The 12862-nt window shown below is 42.5% G+C and overlaps 1 protein-coding gene across 4 annotated transcripts in view; it reads right to left on the reverse strand.

Moving 5' to 3' along the window:
* Positions 1-9874: 9874 nt before the first annotated feature.
* Positions 9875-12862, reverse strand: part of LOC137335161 (1-phosphatidylinositol 4,5-bisphosphate phosphodiesterase gamma-1-like) — a 122546-nt gene continuing 119558 nt past the window's right edge. For all 4 annotated transcript variants that reach the window (XM_068000315.1, XM_068000316.1, XM_068000313.1 and 1 more), the window contains one exon: positions 9875-10383. In XM_068000315.1, the coding sequence (XP_067856416.1) occupies positions 10344-10383 (40 nt within the window). In that variant the 3' untranslated portion in view covers positions 9875-10343. The remainder of the gene's footprint in view (positions 10384-12862) is intronic.

Genomic DNA, 12862 nt, shown 5'->3' on the forward strand with positions numbered 1-12862 from the left:
ACTCTCTCCTGTTGGAGATGTTCATTATCTGGCGTGAATGTTACTTGCCACTTATCAGCCTAAGCCTGAATGTTGTCCAGGTCTTGCTGCATGTGGGCACCGACTGCTTCATTGTCTGAAAATTATTTTTGCAAATGGGACTGAACACTGTGCAATCATCAGCAAACATCCCCATTTCTGACCTTATGTTGGAGAGAAGGTCATTGATGAAGCAGCTGAAGCTGGTTGGGCCTTGGACACTGCCCTGAGGAACTCCTGCAGCGATGTCTTGGGGCTGAGATGATTGGCCTCCAACAACCACTACCATCTTCCTTTGTGTTAGGTATGACACCAGCCACTGGAGGGTTTTCCTCCTGCTTCCCATTGACTTCAATTTTACTATGGCACCTTGGTGGCGCACTCGGTCAAATGCTGCCTTGATGTCAAGGGCAGTCACTCTCACCTCACCTCTGGAATTGAGCTCTTTTGACATTGGTCAAAGCTTGGTCAAAGCGGTAGGATTTAAGGAGCTTGTTAAAGGAGACGAGAGAGGCAGAGAGGTTTAGGAAGGGAATGCCAGAGCCTACGTAACTGAAGGCACGGCCGCCAATGGTGGAGCAATGAAAATCAGGGATGTGCAAGAGGCCAGGATTTGAGGGTTGTAGGGCTGGAGGAGGTTACAAAGATCAGGCTCACTGAAGCACCACACAGAAAGTTCATACAACAGCATACCTGAAAGGAAAGCGCAGCCCAATTGCCCGAAGGAAATAATTCACAGAGTTGAGAGTCCCAGTTGAGGAATGTGGCCGTCTTTTAGATATAGATTCAAGAATATAGGCACATAAAAGTTTTTAGATCCACTGCATACATTGCTGCTTTCTACATGTCAATTGGACACGTCTTGCAGAAGAACAGTCAATTTGGCATGTTAAAGTGGAAGTGCAGTGTCGTGGGAAATGGGGTGACTCACGCAAGTATAGCCTCCACGTTGTTCTAAAGCTCGGAGCATGACATTTTCTTTTTGTTGATAATGGGACTGAGTTAAAACTCCAGGAATATGTTTGTAGGTTGCAACAGATTAATACTTAGCATCCCAATCATCTCGATGCCTGTTGTGGTTGCTTTTTGTCCATTAATACTTGTATGTAGATACTTGTCTATATATGTACTCCCCTTCCCTCCCTGTAAAGTCAGAAGTGAGTGGGTCTTGATGACCTCATCTCCAATTCCAGTGTTAAGCTGCTTCCAGTGGCCAATGTACATAAGAATGGTTGGACGATCAGGAGTTCCAGCTGCAGGATCTCTTTAAAGGACAAATGTTCATCCCATTTGCACATTAGCCAGGGTCCCTGGACACTAGACTTCAATCAATGACTGATGACTACATCTAAAGGAAAGAAATCTGCCTACCCTTGACTATACCATTTTGTAGGTTGACCTGGATCATTCAGTGCGAAACACTGGAGGAGCTTGTGACTATTCTGTTTTAAGAAAACCCTTCTGATGAAACACAAATAATTTTGTTAGTTTTGTGGATCACCCTGTCTGAATGGTACGGCTTCCACAGACCTAGTCATTAACGTGCTGATTTCATAGCCGAATAGCGGTGAATTCGAGCTGACCAGGCTGCGCGTCATTCCATACTGTTTGCCGCACTGGGCCAATAAGCTGCTTACACTTGCCAAGCCTGTAAGTACAACCGTGCTCTGGCGGCTGTCAAACACAGCTAGGAACATACTGCAAGAGGCTCTTGAGGAAGGGAAGAAAATAAACATGTTGGTTATTGCATAAATTACTTTACTAATTATACAAATGACAAGCTGTCACATGTCAAAAATTGATGCTCTTGCTCTCCCTCCCAGACAGCCAGTTTGGAGATTTAGACATTCCAGAGACTTGAGCACAAAATCTAGGCTTACACTCCAGTGCAGTACTGAGAGAATACTGCACTATCGGGATGTGCCGTTTTTCAGATGCGACGTTAAACCGAGGCCCTCTCAGGTGGACGTAAAAGAGTCCACGGCACTATTTCGAAGAAAAGCAGATGAGTTCTCCCCGGTGTCCTGACCAATATTTATCCCTCAATCAACATCACTAAAACAGATTATCTCATTGCTGTTTGTGGGATCTTGCTGTGCGCAGATTGGCTGCCATGCTTCCCACATTATAACAGTGATTACACTTTAAAATGCACTTGATTGGCTGCAAAGCACTTTGGGAGGTCGTGAAAGGTGCTATATAAATGTAAGTCTTTTTTCTTTTAAGATATTTACTGAATATGAAGCTTTTGGAGACTGTGATTTTCAATCTTTGTAATTTTTTTAAAGCACTTTCAAGTTAAAGAAAGTCGAGCTCTATTTAATAGAAAAGCAACCATACAATATTCCTGTTGAAAGTGATGTGCGAGGCTGATTTGTTCATTTTTAAGATACATCCCGACAGGCTTGGGAATGGATGCTGAAAAGGAATGAAGGAGGCCTCGTCTGTTTGGTTTAACAAATACCAGAAGCAGCACTCTGAGGGGTTGTGCTATTTCCTTTCTGCTTGCTCTTGAATTTATTTTTCTGTGCCAAGTCTTTTTTCCCCTCAAATGCCTGATCTCCCTCTCCCCTCCCACCCCTAAAAAAAATGTCCAAATCCCTGGTTCCCATCCTCTGCTGTTTTTCTTCACCGTGTTCTTTCTCTAAACCGAGAAGGCTTTGTGCTCGATGCCTGGCTGGGGTCTACTGTACAATGTGCAGCTCTGTGCCAACATCTGAAAGCACTTACATGGAAATGAGAGAGGACACTGGGAAGAAAGCCGGGAATAAATGCCAGCACACATCTACATGATTCGGATGAAAGGATGGAGAGACCGCACTGGGGGAATAGCAGCTGTCTGGCAATGCTTATGTGGTGGAATACTTGGTGCTTGCTTTGTAATTGCAGTGTTTCGCATTCCCTCCCACATTTCCATCACTGCACATTTACACAGAGCTCTGCTAATCTGCATGCAGATCTTTCACTCCAACTGCAAGCAAACTGCAGGAATCACAAAATAAAAAGGAACAATACAAAGTTAAAGACATATTAAAAAGTGGATCATGAATACTGGGAAGGGACATATGCTACACACTTGTCATTCAATGAAGAGCATTTGAATCACACGTGCAGCGCAATTTAATGCCAGCGGAACTAGGAGATTAAATTCCATCCTGTTTTTCTTCATTTTGCCCACCCCCCCTCTATGTTTTTGAAGGCAGCCAGGCCTTGCTTGGGTTTGCTTCCATAGGCACCAGTGTCCCTCTGGTACCTCATCCATGTGACTATTCTTCAACTGCGAGCCCTGACAGCGAGTGGTAGCAGGCTACTGAACTGGAGTGGCATCGTAGCCGAGACCATTCCTGTCCTCATACATGTACATTTCCAGCTGGGATCACTGAGCAATAAACAGCCAAGTGAACCTTTGCCGATTTTTTTTCTCTTCCCCCTCCCCCCTCCCAGGGACATTCTGATAAATTATAGTGGCCTAGTTCAGCAGAGACAGCAGGGAAAATTCCAGCTGTGTTTCATAGAACGGGTAACAGCTACAGATCCAGTGTAGGACTTTTTTTTCTGAAACAGTAAGTTGCATCGTTACCATAATGCCAGGGAGCCCTAATGCAGTGAGGAAGCGTTAACGACAATTTGAAGTGCAGACTTTAGCAAACTGGCTAACCGCACGGTCTATAGTGCGGAGTATCGGGAGATTGACTGGAGGGTCCAATTGTGTTCCCACGTCTAGTCTTTTGCTTTGTTTAAACATGATGTGGAGATGCCGGTGATGGACTGGGGTTGACAATTGTAAACAATTTTACAACACCAAGTTATAGTCCAGCAATTTTATTTTAAATTCACAAGCTTTCGGAGGCTTCCTCCTTCGTCAGGTGAACGATGTGAAAATGAAATCCTCGAAATGAAATCGCATTTATAATTCACAGAACAATGCTTGGTGATTACAGACAGTTTTTTCAACTGCCCGTTGCCAAGGCAATCAGTGTGCAGACAGACAGGTGTTACCTGCCAGGTCTCAGAATATACAAATCACCAAAAAAAACAACGAACAAAAAAAAAAGAGATAGAGAGGTAGAAACATAGAAAAGACAGCAACTGACCCGTTATATTAAAAACAGATAACAGCCAGTGATATGGCGTGGTGCGATAAAACTCTTGCAAAAATTTCTGCCCAATACCACAAAAACTGCTGCAGGCAGTGAAAATACCAGATTGGAGAAACAACAAGTAATATGTCCTATTTATTGTGTACTTAATAAAATCATGAAACTGTTTGGGCCTTCTTATGAATCTAATTTGAATTCCATACTAAAAAAAACTGCTGGATGCTGGAAATTTGAAAACAAAAGAAAGTGCTGGAGACACCCAGCAGCTCAGTCGGCATCTGTGGAGAACACATAATAACAGAGGAGATTACAGGGTGATTTGATAAAGGTGTTTAAAATTATGAAGGGTTGGGACAATGTGGATAACAACAGCGGTTGAGAGGGTTTGGCAAAAGGGCACACAGATATACGATTAAATGCAAGGGATTTAGGACAGAGAGCAGGAGAAACTTTTTTTTACACACAGAGGGTTGTGAGGCTATGGAATGCACTACCAGACTTAGTGATTGAAGCAGCGAGCATGTCGACATTTAAGAATAGGTTAGATAGGAGGTTGAAGGAAAGGAGAATAAAGCGATATAGGAACAGGCCGGCTCACGGGATTGGGATTACTGCTTGTGTGGAGGATGAACACTAACAAGGACTGTTTGGCCCAAACAGCCTGTTTCTCTGTTGTCAATTCTATGTAATTTCATGACATGAAATTGGCCTTGGGTGATAGTGAATCGGCAAGGTCCTTGTGCTCATTTTCAAATCCCTCACTCTTTATCTTACATAGAATGTACAGCACAGAAACAGGCCATTCGGCCCAACTGGTCTATGCCAGCGTTTATGTTCCACACGAGCTTCCTCCCATGCCTCTTCATCTAACCATATCAGCAGAACCATCTATTCCTTTCTCCCTCATGTGTTTATCTACCTTCCCCTTAAATATATCTGTGCTAGTCGCCTCAACTCCTCTTTGTGGTAGCGAGTTCCACATTCTAACCAATCTCTGGGTAAAGAAGTTTCTCCTGAATTTCCTATTGGATTTATTAGTAACTATCTTATATTTATGGCCCCTAGTTCTAGTCTCCCTCGCAAGTGCAAACATCTTCTCCACGTCTACTCTATCAAACCCTTTCATAATCTTAAAGATCTCTATCAGGTCACCCCTCAATCTTCTCTTTTCTAAGGAAAAGAGCCACAGCCTGTTTAATCTTTTCTGATAGGTATAACTTCTCAGTTCTGGTATCATCCTAGTAAATCTTTTTTGCACCTACTTCAGTGTCTCTATATCCTCTTTATAATATGGAGACCAGAACTGTTCACCGTACTCCAAGTGTGGTCTAACCAAGGTTCTATACAAGTTTAACGTAACTTCTCTGCTTTTCAATTCCATCCCTCTAGAAATAAATCCCAATGCTTGGTTTGCTTTTTTTATGGCCTGCTTTTAGTGATTTGTGTATCTGTACCCCCAGATCCCTCTGCTCCTCTATCCCATTTAGGCTCTTATTATCCAATCAGTGTGTGGCCCCTTATTCTTCCTACCAAAATGTAATACCTCACATTGGTCTATATTGAAATTTATTTGCCAATTACATGCAAGTTTATTAACGTCTCTCTGTATTTTGTCGCAGTCCTCCTTGGTATTAACTATTCTCCCCAATTTGGTGTCGTCTGCAAATTTTGAAATTGTACTTCTGATTCCCGTGTCCAAATCATTTATGTAAATAGTGAACAACAGTGGTCCCAGCAGTGATCCTTCTGGAACACCACTTCCCACCTTTTGCCAGTCTGAGTAACTACCTTTAACCCCTACTCTCTGTTTTGTAGCCAGTTTGCCATCCATTCTGCTACTTGTACCCTGACTCCATATGCTCTGACCATAGTCATGGGTCCACTATGCAGTACCTTATTGAAGGCCTTTTGAAAATCCAACTATATTACATCTACTACATTCCCCTTGTCTACTCTTTCTGTTACTTCTTCAAAGAATTCAATAAGGTTGGTCAAGCATGACCTTTCCTTTGAAATCCGTGCTGACTATTTATTACATTTTCGGTTTCTAGATGCTTTTCTATTACATCCTTGTGTAAGGATTCCATTATCTTTCCTACCACGACATTAAGCTAATTGGTCTATAGTTTCTTGGACTTGTTCTATCCCCCTTTTTAAATATAGGAATCGCATTAGCTGTCCGTCAGTCCTCTGCCACTATTCCCTTTTCTAATGAATTTTTATATATATGTAATAGTGCCTCTGCTATCCCCTAACTTCTTTTAATGTGCACGGATGCAATCCATCTGGACCAGGGATTTTATCCTCACTAAGTTTGATTAGTTTATCGATATCTCCCCCCTTTCTATCTTAAATGCCTTTATATCTTTTTTGATCTCTTCTTCTAATGTCATGCCCACCATGTTAGTCTCCCTGGTAAATACTGAGGCAAAGTAATTAATTAATATTTCTGCCATTTATGTATCTGAAGAATACTTTACTATTTCTTTTTATATTCCTTGATAATTTAATTTTGTAGTTTCTCTTTGCTTTCCAAATTGTTTTTTAAAAACTTTTCCTAACCTTTTCATATTCCCTTTTGTCATCCTCTCCTTTGTTGTCTATGCACTTAGTGTATGCCTTTGTCTTTAGTTTCAATTTTGCCCTTATTTCCTTATTCATCCAAGGTGTATCATTACTGGCTAGTAGGATATATTTCTCCTGGACTCTCTTGATCATCATTTAAAATGTTTCTCACTGCTGTTCTATTTCTTTGTTTATCAGTAAGTTTTTCCAGTTTATTTTCCCTAGTTCCATTTTCATCCCCTGAAAATCAGCTTTTTCCAAATTTATTACTTTGGTCATTGTCTTACTTATGTCCTTCTCAATCTTTATCTTAAATCTGATTATGTTATGATCGCTATTGCCTTGATGTTCCCCACGCTAACTTCTCTTATCTGTTCTGGTTCATTTCCCATCACTGGATCCAGCAGTGCTTCCTCTAGTTGGGCTTTTTACATACTGGGTAAGAAAGAAGTCCTGAACACATTGTAAAAACTCAATTCCCTGTCCCCCTTTACCAACCTCTTCTTGCCAGTTTATTTGGGGATAGTTAAAATCTTCCATGATTATTATTCTAGGTGCTATACTTATTTCACATATTTCTTCCTCTACCTCCTTTCCACTATTAGGTGATCTGAGGTATACCTCCAATAGCGTGATCGATCCCTTATCTTTTATTTCAATCCATATGGATTCTGTTTCTATCCTTCTGTTAGTTATGTCCCTTTTTTCTCCTGCCATTATGTTATCTCCAATTAGTGCAGCTACTTCACCCCCTTCTTAGAATCATAGAAAGGTTACAGCACGGAAGGAGGCCATTCGGCCCATCGAGTCCATGCCGGCTCTACGCAAGAGCAATCCAGCTGGTCCCACTCCCCAGCCCTTTCCTCGTAGCCCTGCAAATTTTTTCCTTTCAAGTACTTATCTAGTTCCCTTTTGAAGGCCATGATTGAATCTGCCTCCACCACCCCCTCGGGCAGTGCATTCCAGATCCTAACCACTCGCTGTGTAAAAAAAAAAGCTTTTCCTCATGTCCCCTTTGGTTCTTTCTTTCCTGTCCTTTCTGATTATGTTATAACCTGCACTACTTAGTTGCCAGTGCTGTTCTTTATGTAGCCATGTTTCAGTTTTTCCTACAACATCTGGTTCCTCACTACGGATTATTGCCTCCAGTTTCCCCTGTTTTATTTTGGACACTGTGTACATTGCTGTACAGGCAGTTTAATTCATCTTTGATAGTTGGTCCTTTTACTTTATTTTTAAAAAGTCCTTTTATACTTCTGTTTTATAACTGTATTTGTTCCTTGACTGTTTTGTTATCTTTATTCCTTTCCCTGGTCTGACCTTTACACGTATTGCCTGTTTCTTTTATTTTCAAGCTTTTGTTAATGCTACCAGATCCCTCCCCCCATCTTGCTCGATTAAAGCCTTATGCACCGTCCTATTTATCCTTTCCGCTAGGACTCTGGTCCCATTCCGGTTCAGGTGGAGCCCATCCCAGCGGTACAGCTCCTTCCTGTCCCAGTACTGGTGCCAGTTTCCCATGAAATGGAACCCTTCCTTCCCGCACGACTCTTTCAGCCACGCGTTCACCTTTCTGATCTACCTATCCCTACGCCAATTAGCACATGGCTCGGGTAGTAAACCTCAGATTACCACCCGTGAGCCCTGCGTTTTAATTTAGTCCTAGTAAATCTTTTTTGCACCTTCTCCAGTGCCTCTATATCCTTTTTATAATATGGAGACCAGAACTGTGCACAGTACTCTAGTGCGATCTAACCAAGGTTCGATACAAGTTTAAAATCCGAGTGATCTTCTCCAGCCGTACGTCACAGCACAGACACTCTGCTCCACCATTGGGGGCTGATCTTTCGGCCACTGCGCCCTTCTCTGTGGAACTCTCTCCGCAAACAACTTGCCTTGTTACCTCTCGCATTTTCTTTACAAGCCTCTTAAAGTCCTCTCTCTTTGATGATGCTTTCAGTGACTCACCAATTTCCTATCTTCTGTTTCATATTCTACCCTTCCCTCCTCCTTTATAATTTGTTCCGAGACATTCTTGTACATCAGGTGTGCTGTGTAAATTATAAAATGAAAGACTTGCATTTATGTAGTGTCTTTCATGCTCTTAGGACGTCCCAAAATGCTTTACAGTCAACGAAGGACTTTTGAAGTGTAATGTGGGGAAACTCGACAGCCAATTTGCACACAGCATTGTCCCACAATTAGCAATGTGATAGTGACCAGATAATCTGTTTTAGTGATGTTGATTGAGTGATAAATATTGGCCAGGACACCGAAGAGAACTCCCCTGCTCTTCTTCGAAATAGTGCCATGGGATCCCCACCCGAGAGGGCAGATGGGACCTTGGTTTAACGTCTCATCTGAAGGACGTCATCCGCCATTGCAGCACTCCCTCAGTACAATACTGGAGTGTCAGCCTAGATTTTGTGCTCAATGGCCTGGAGTGGGACTTGAACCCACAACCTTCTGACTCAGAGGCTTGAGTGCTGTCAACTGAGCCACGGTCGACATGATGTTGATGGTACTCCATTTCAGCGAGAGGAGCTGTGCTGAGTCACAGGAAAGCCAGTCCTTGCTCCATATCCCCAAGACCTACAAAACTCTTCCACAATGGAGTAGAGTACCAGTGTGTTGCCACTAAAGCCATTACGCTGATTTATCAAGCAGGCTCATTAACATTTTTGTGCCTGTGGCATTTAGAAAACAATTTTGAAGAACCAGAGAACACAGATTTAAGATAATTGGCAAAAGAACCAGCGAGTTATGATAATCTGGAATGCACTGCCTGAAAGGGTGGTAGAAGCAGATTCAACTGTAACTTAAATACTTGAAAAGGAAAAATTTGCATGGGCTATCGGGGAAAAGAGCAGGGGAATGGGAGTAATTGGATAGCTCCTTCAAAGAGCCAGCACAGGCGCGATAGACCGAATGGCCTCCTTCTGAGCTGTAAGATTCTGTGAACTCTCTCTTCTGCCTGCCTGGATGCTCCTGCATCATGCCAAAGCCGGCTCAGAGTTTGTCACTTTGGTACCAGACCACTTTTTACCTGGGATATAGGGACTGTAGCGAACAATCTTCGCCTTGCGGACCAGAACCAACTAGTGGGTGGTGAACCAGTGGCCTACCAGCAGCAGTGACTTCAATCGCCACTCAGTACATCTGAGTCCAAATAAAGTGCACAGGACGCAGTCTTACATCATGGACAAGGATTTAATAAACATGTTCTACTTCATGGTTTGCTATGCCTCTGGGTGAAAGGCACATTTACCTGTATATTACATTATACTAGCACAGGCACATTGTATATTTGCTGTGTTCTTTAAGTAAGAACAATTCTCACAGTTTAATAAGCATTAGCTCATGAATGACTGACCAGGTGACACACTTCAACAGAAAATAATTACAAAGATGAAACAGTGGCCACTTCCCATCTCTGCCCGACATGGATTTTCTTTAAAACTATTTTTGACAACATATTAAAAAAAATGTCACTTATTCCGAAGTTAAAATGTACTTTCCTGTGAATACAAGGGTTATGAGTCGTACTGGAGAAGCTGCCTGAAATAGGCCAGAGCAGCAGAGTTTCCATAGAAACCAAATTGCAGCAGTCCACATCCCTAGAACTGACAGGGCATCTACACAGTCCATCTCCGCCAGCTTTCATCTATTGTCTCCGCTTATCCTAGTTCTTCTCAATAATCTAAGTGAAAGAAAAGAAATTATGTAGTTTATGTCCACAAAAGGCTGGGTGAAAAAGGACCACAGGTTATTGGAATAAGCTGGTAAAAAATAAATTTAGAACAGATACCAGAAGGAACAAGCAAAGAATAATAATTTTCTGCAATAATCCTCTAGGCAGGATGGTAGAGACACAGGCGTTAGACTGTTTAAAATGCAGTCAGATGCTAGACTGAGAAAGCTAGAATAACAGAGGCAAGTTCTGGTGGACTGAATAATCTTTTCACATCCATGAATTTTCTTATGTTCTTATCATGGGAGTTGTGTAAATTCTAATGCCTCATACTGCAATATCAGCAAATCGATTGCACATGCACACTGAAATATACACACACACATATATATAGATACATACACACATATAAAGTACAGTATAATGCTTAGATTGAATATATACACAGCATTAGAATGTGGACAGCACAACATACAGAAAACAAACAGTATATAAAATGAAGTACATTGTATAGTACACACACAGAGTACATGCGCATTAGATATACATAAGTGTATAGAATAGGTACAAACAGTATATAAATAATTGTAGCCCAGCAGACAACGCATATAGCAGGATAAAGAGGCACAGACACTATGGAGTATAAAGTACAGCACGTATAAAATAAATATGTGCACAAAGAGCAGTGTAGAAAGTGCCAAGCCATACCTTAGAGGTGTTCATTACTGAGCAACAATAATGGCAATAGAGTTTGTTTTTCTTCTGACTTTAGAAGTAATTTTGTTAAAGCAGCATGGGTGACCAGCCTTGTGTAACTATGGTCACCCAGTTTTACTTCCTTTGCTCTCTCCCCATTATCAGCTCTAGCATCAGTTACAGGTCTTATCCCTGGACTCTAGGGTTGCAAGCCCTCCAGGATTGCCCTGGAGTCTCCAGGACACTGCTGCGAGTAATACCCAGGGAGGAAAATCGAAGGAACGTTAAAAAATGGAGTGTTTTTAAAAAAAATTTCTTTTAACATTTTAATTTGTTATGAAAATACTGGAGATGGAGAAAAAATAATGTTTGACTGGACAGGGCAGTTGGAGGTAAGAGGTCATGTGATGAAACCTCCAGAGATACATTGAACCAGTGTTGGTAAACCTACTACTTCCACTCAAATCAAAGGTTTCCCCTGGATGAGCCCATGCAGAGAAGCAAATGCTTAATAGTTCTGGTAAATTCATGTTCTGTTTTTCTGCTGATCTTGTAGGTCTCCAGTACTGAGTGCTAGCCTCTGACTCAAACATTCTCCATTAATATTGAAAGGGTCACATCACCATGGAAACATAACTTCCCTGTACTTAGGGGATGGTGTCACGATGACCTGGGCGATGCAATCACATTATTCTGCTGCTTAGCGCAACTAGTCCAACAATTTTTTAAAATTACATTTTGGTTAAAAATACAAAACTGTCTGTCTCAATAGCTCAATGGTATTATGTGGTACTGAGCCACTTAGATCACTGAAGCCCCAGGTTCAATACTTTGTGCTGAGTTGGCTGATCTCAACCGAAGGTGGTAGGTGGAAAATTGGCTTTAGTCTTGTTGGAGAAGGAGGGGGAATAATGATCAAGGTCCCTAGTCCCAATTGCTACCGGCACGCCGACACTCGCTGCCTAAACGCACAGATTTAAGAATGGTCACTTTGGCAAAGTACTGAAGGGTTACTGGAACCAGTCAAACTGTATCCTAAAAGGAGTCACTGCTGTTGGGGAGGAAGAGGGAAAAGCAGAGTCACGTCGGGCAAGATCACAAGTTTTTTTAAAAATTCGTTCACGGGATGTGGGCGTCGCTGGTAAGGCCAGCATTTATTGCCCATCCCTAATTGCCATTGAGAAGGTGGTGGTGAGCTGCCTTCTTGAACCGCTGCAGTCCATGTGGTGAAGGTTCTCCCACAGTGCTGTTAGGAAGGGAGTTCCAGGATTTTGACCCAGCGACAATGAAGGAACAGCGATATATTTTCAAGTCGGGATGGTGTGTGACTTGGAGGGGAACGTGCAGGTGGTGTTGTTCCCATGCACCTGCTGCCCTTGTCCTTCTAGGTGGTAGAGGTCGCGGGTTTGGGAGTTGCTGCAGTGCATCCTGTGGATGGTACACACTGCAGCCATAGTGCGTCGGTGGTGAAGGGAGTGAATGTTTTGGGTGGTGGATGGGGTGCCAATCAAGCGGGTTGCTTGTCCTGGATGGTGTCAAGCTTCTTGAGTGCTGTTGGAACTGCACTCATCCAGGCAAGTGGAGAGCATTCCATCACACTCCTGACTTGTGCCTTGTAGATGGTGGAAAGGCTTTGGGGAGTCAGGAGGTGAGTTACTCGCCGCAGAATACCCAGCCTCTGACCTGATCTTGTAGCCACAGTATTTATATTGCTGGTCCAGTTAAGTTTCTGGTCAATGGTGACCCCCAGGATGTTGATGGTGGGGGATTTGGCGATGGTAATGCCTTTGAA

This window comes from Heptranchias perlo, chromosome 19, assembly GCF_035084215.1.
Source record: "Heptranchias perlo isolate sHepPer1 chromosome 19, sHepPer1.hap1, whole genome shotgun sequence".
In the NCBI taxonomy this organism is placed as follows: domain Eukaryota; kingdom Metazoa; phylum Chordata; class Chondrichthyes; order Hexanchiformes; family Hexanchidae; genus Heptranchias; species Heptranchias perlo.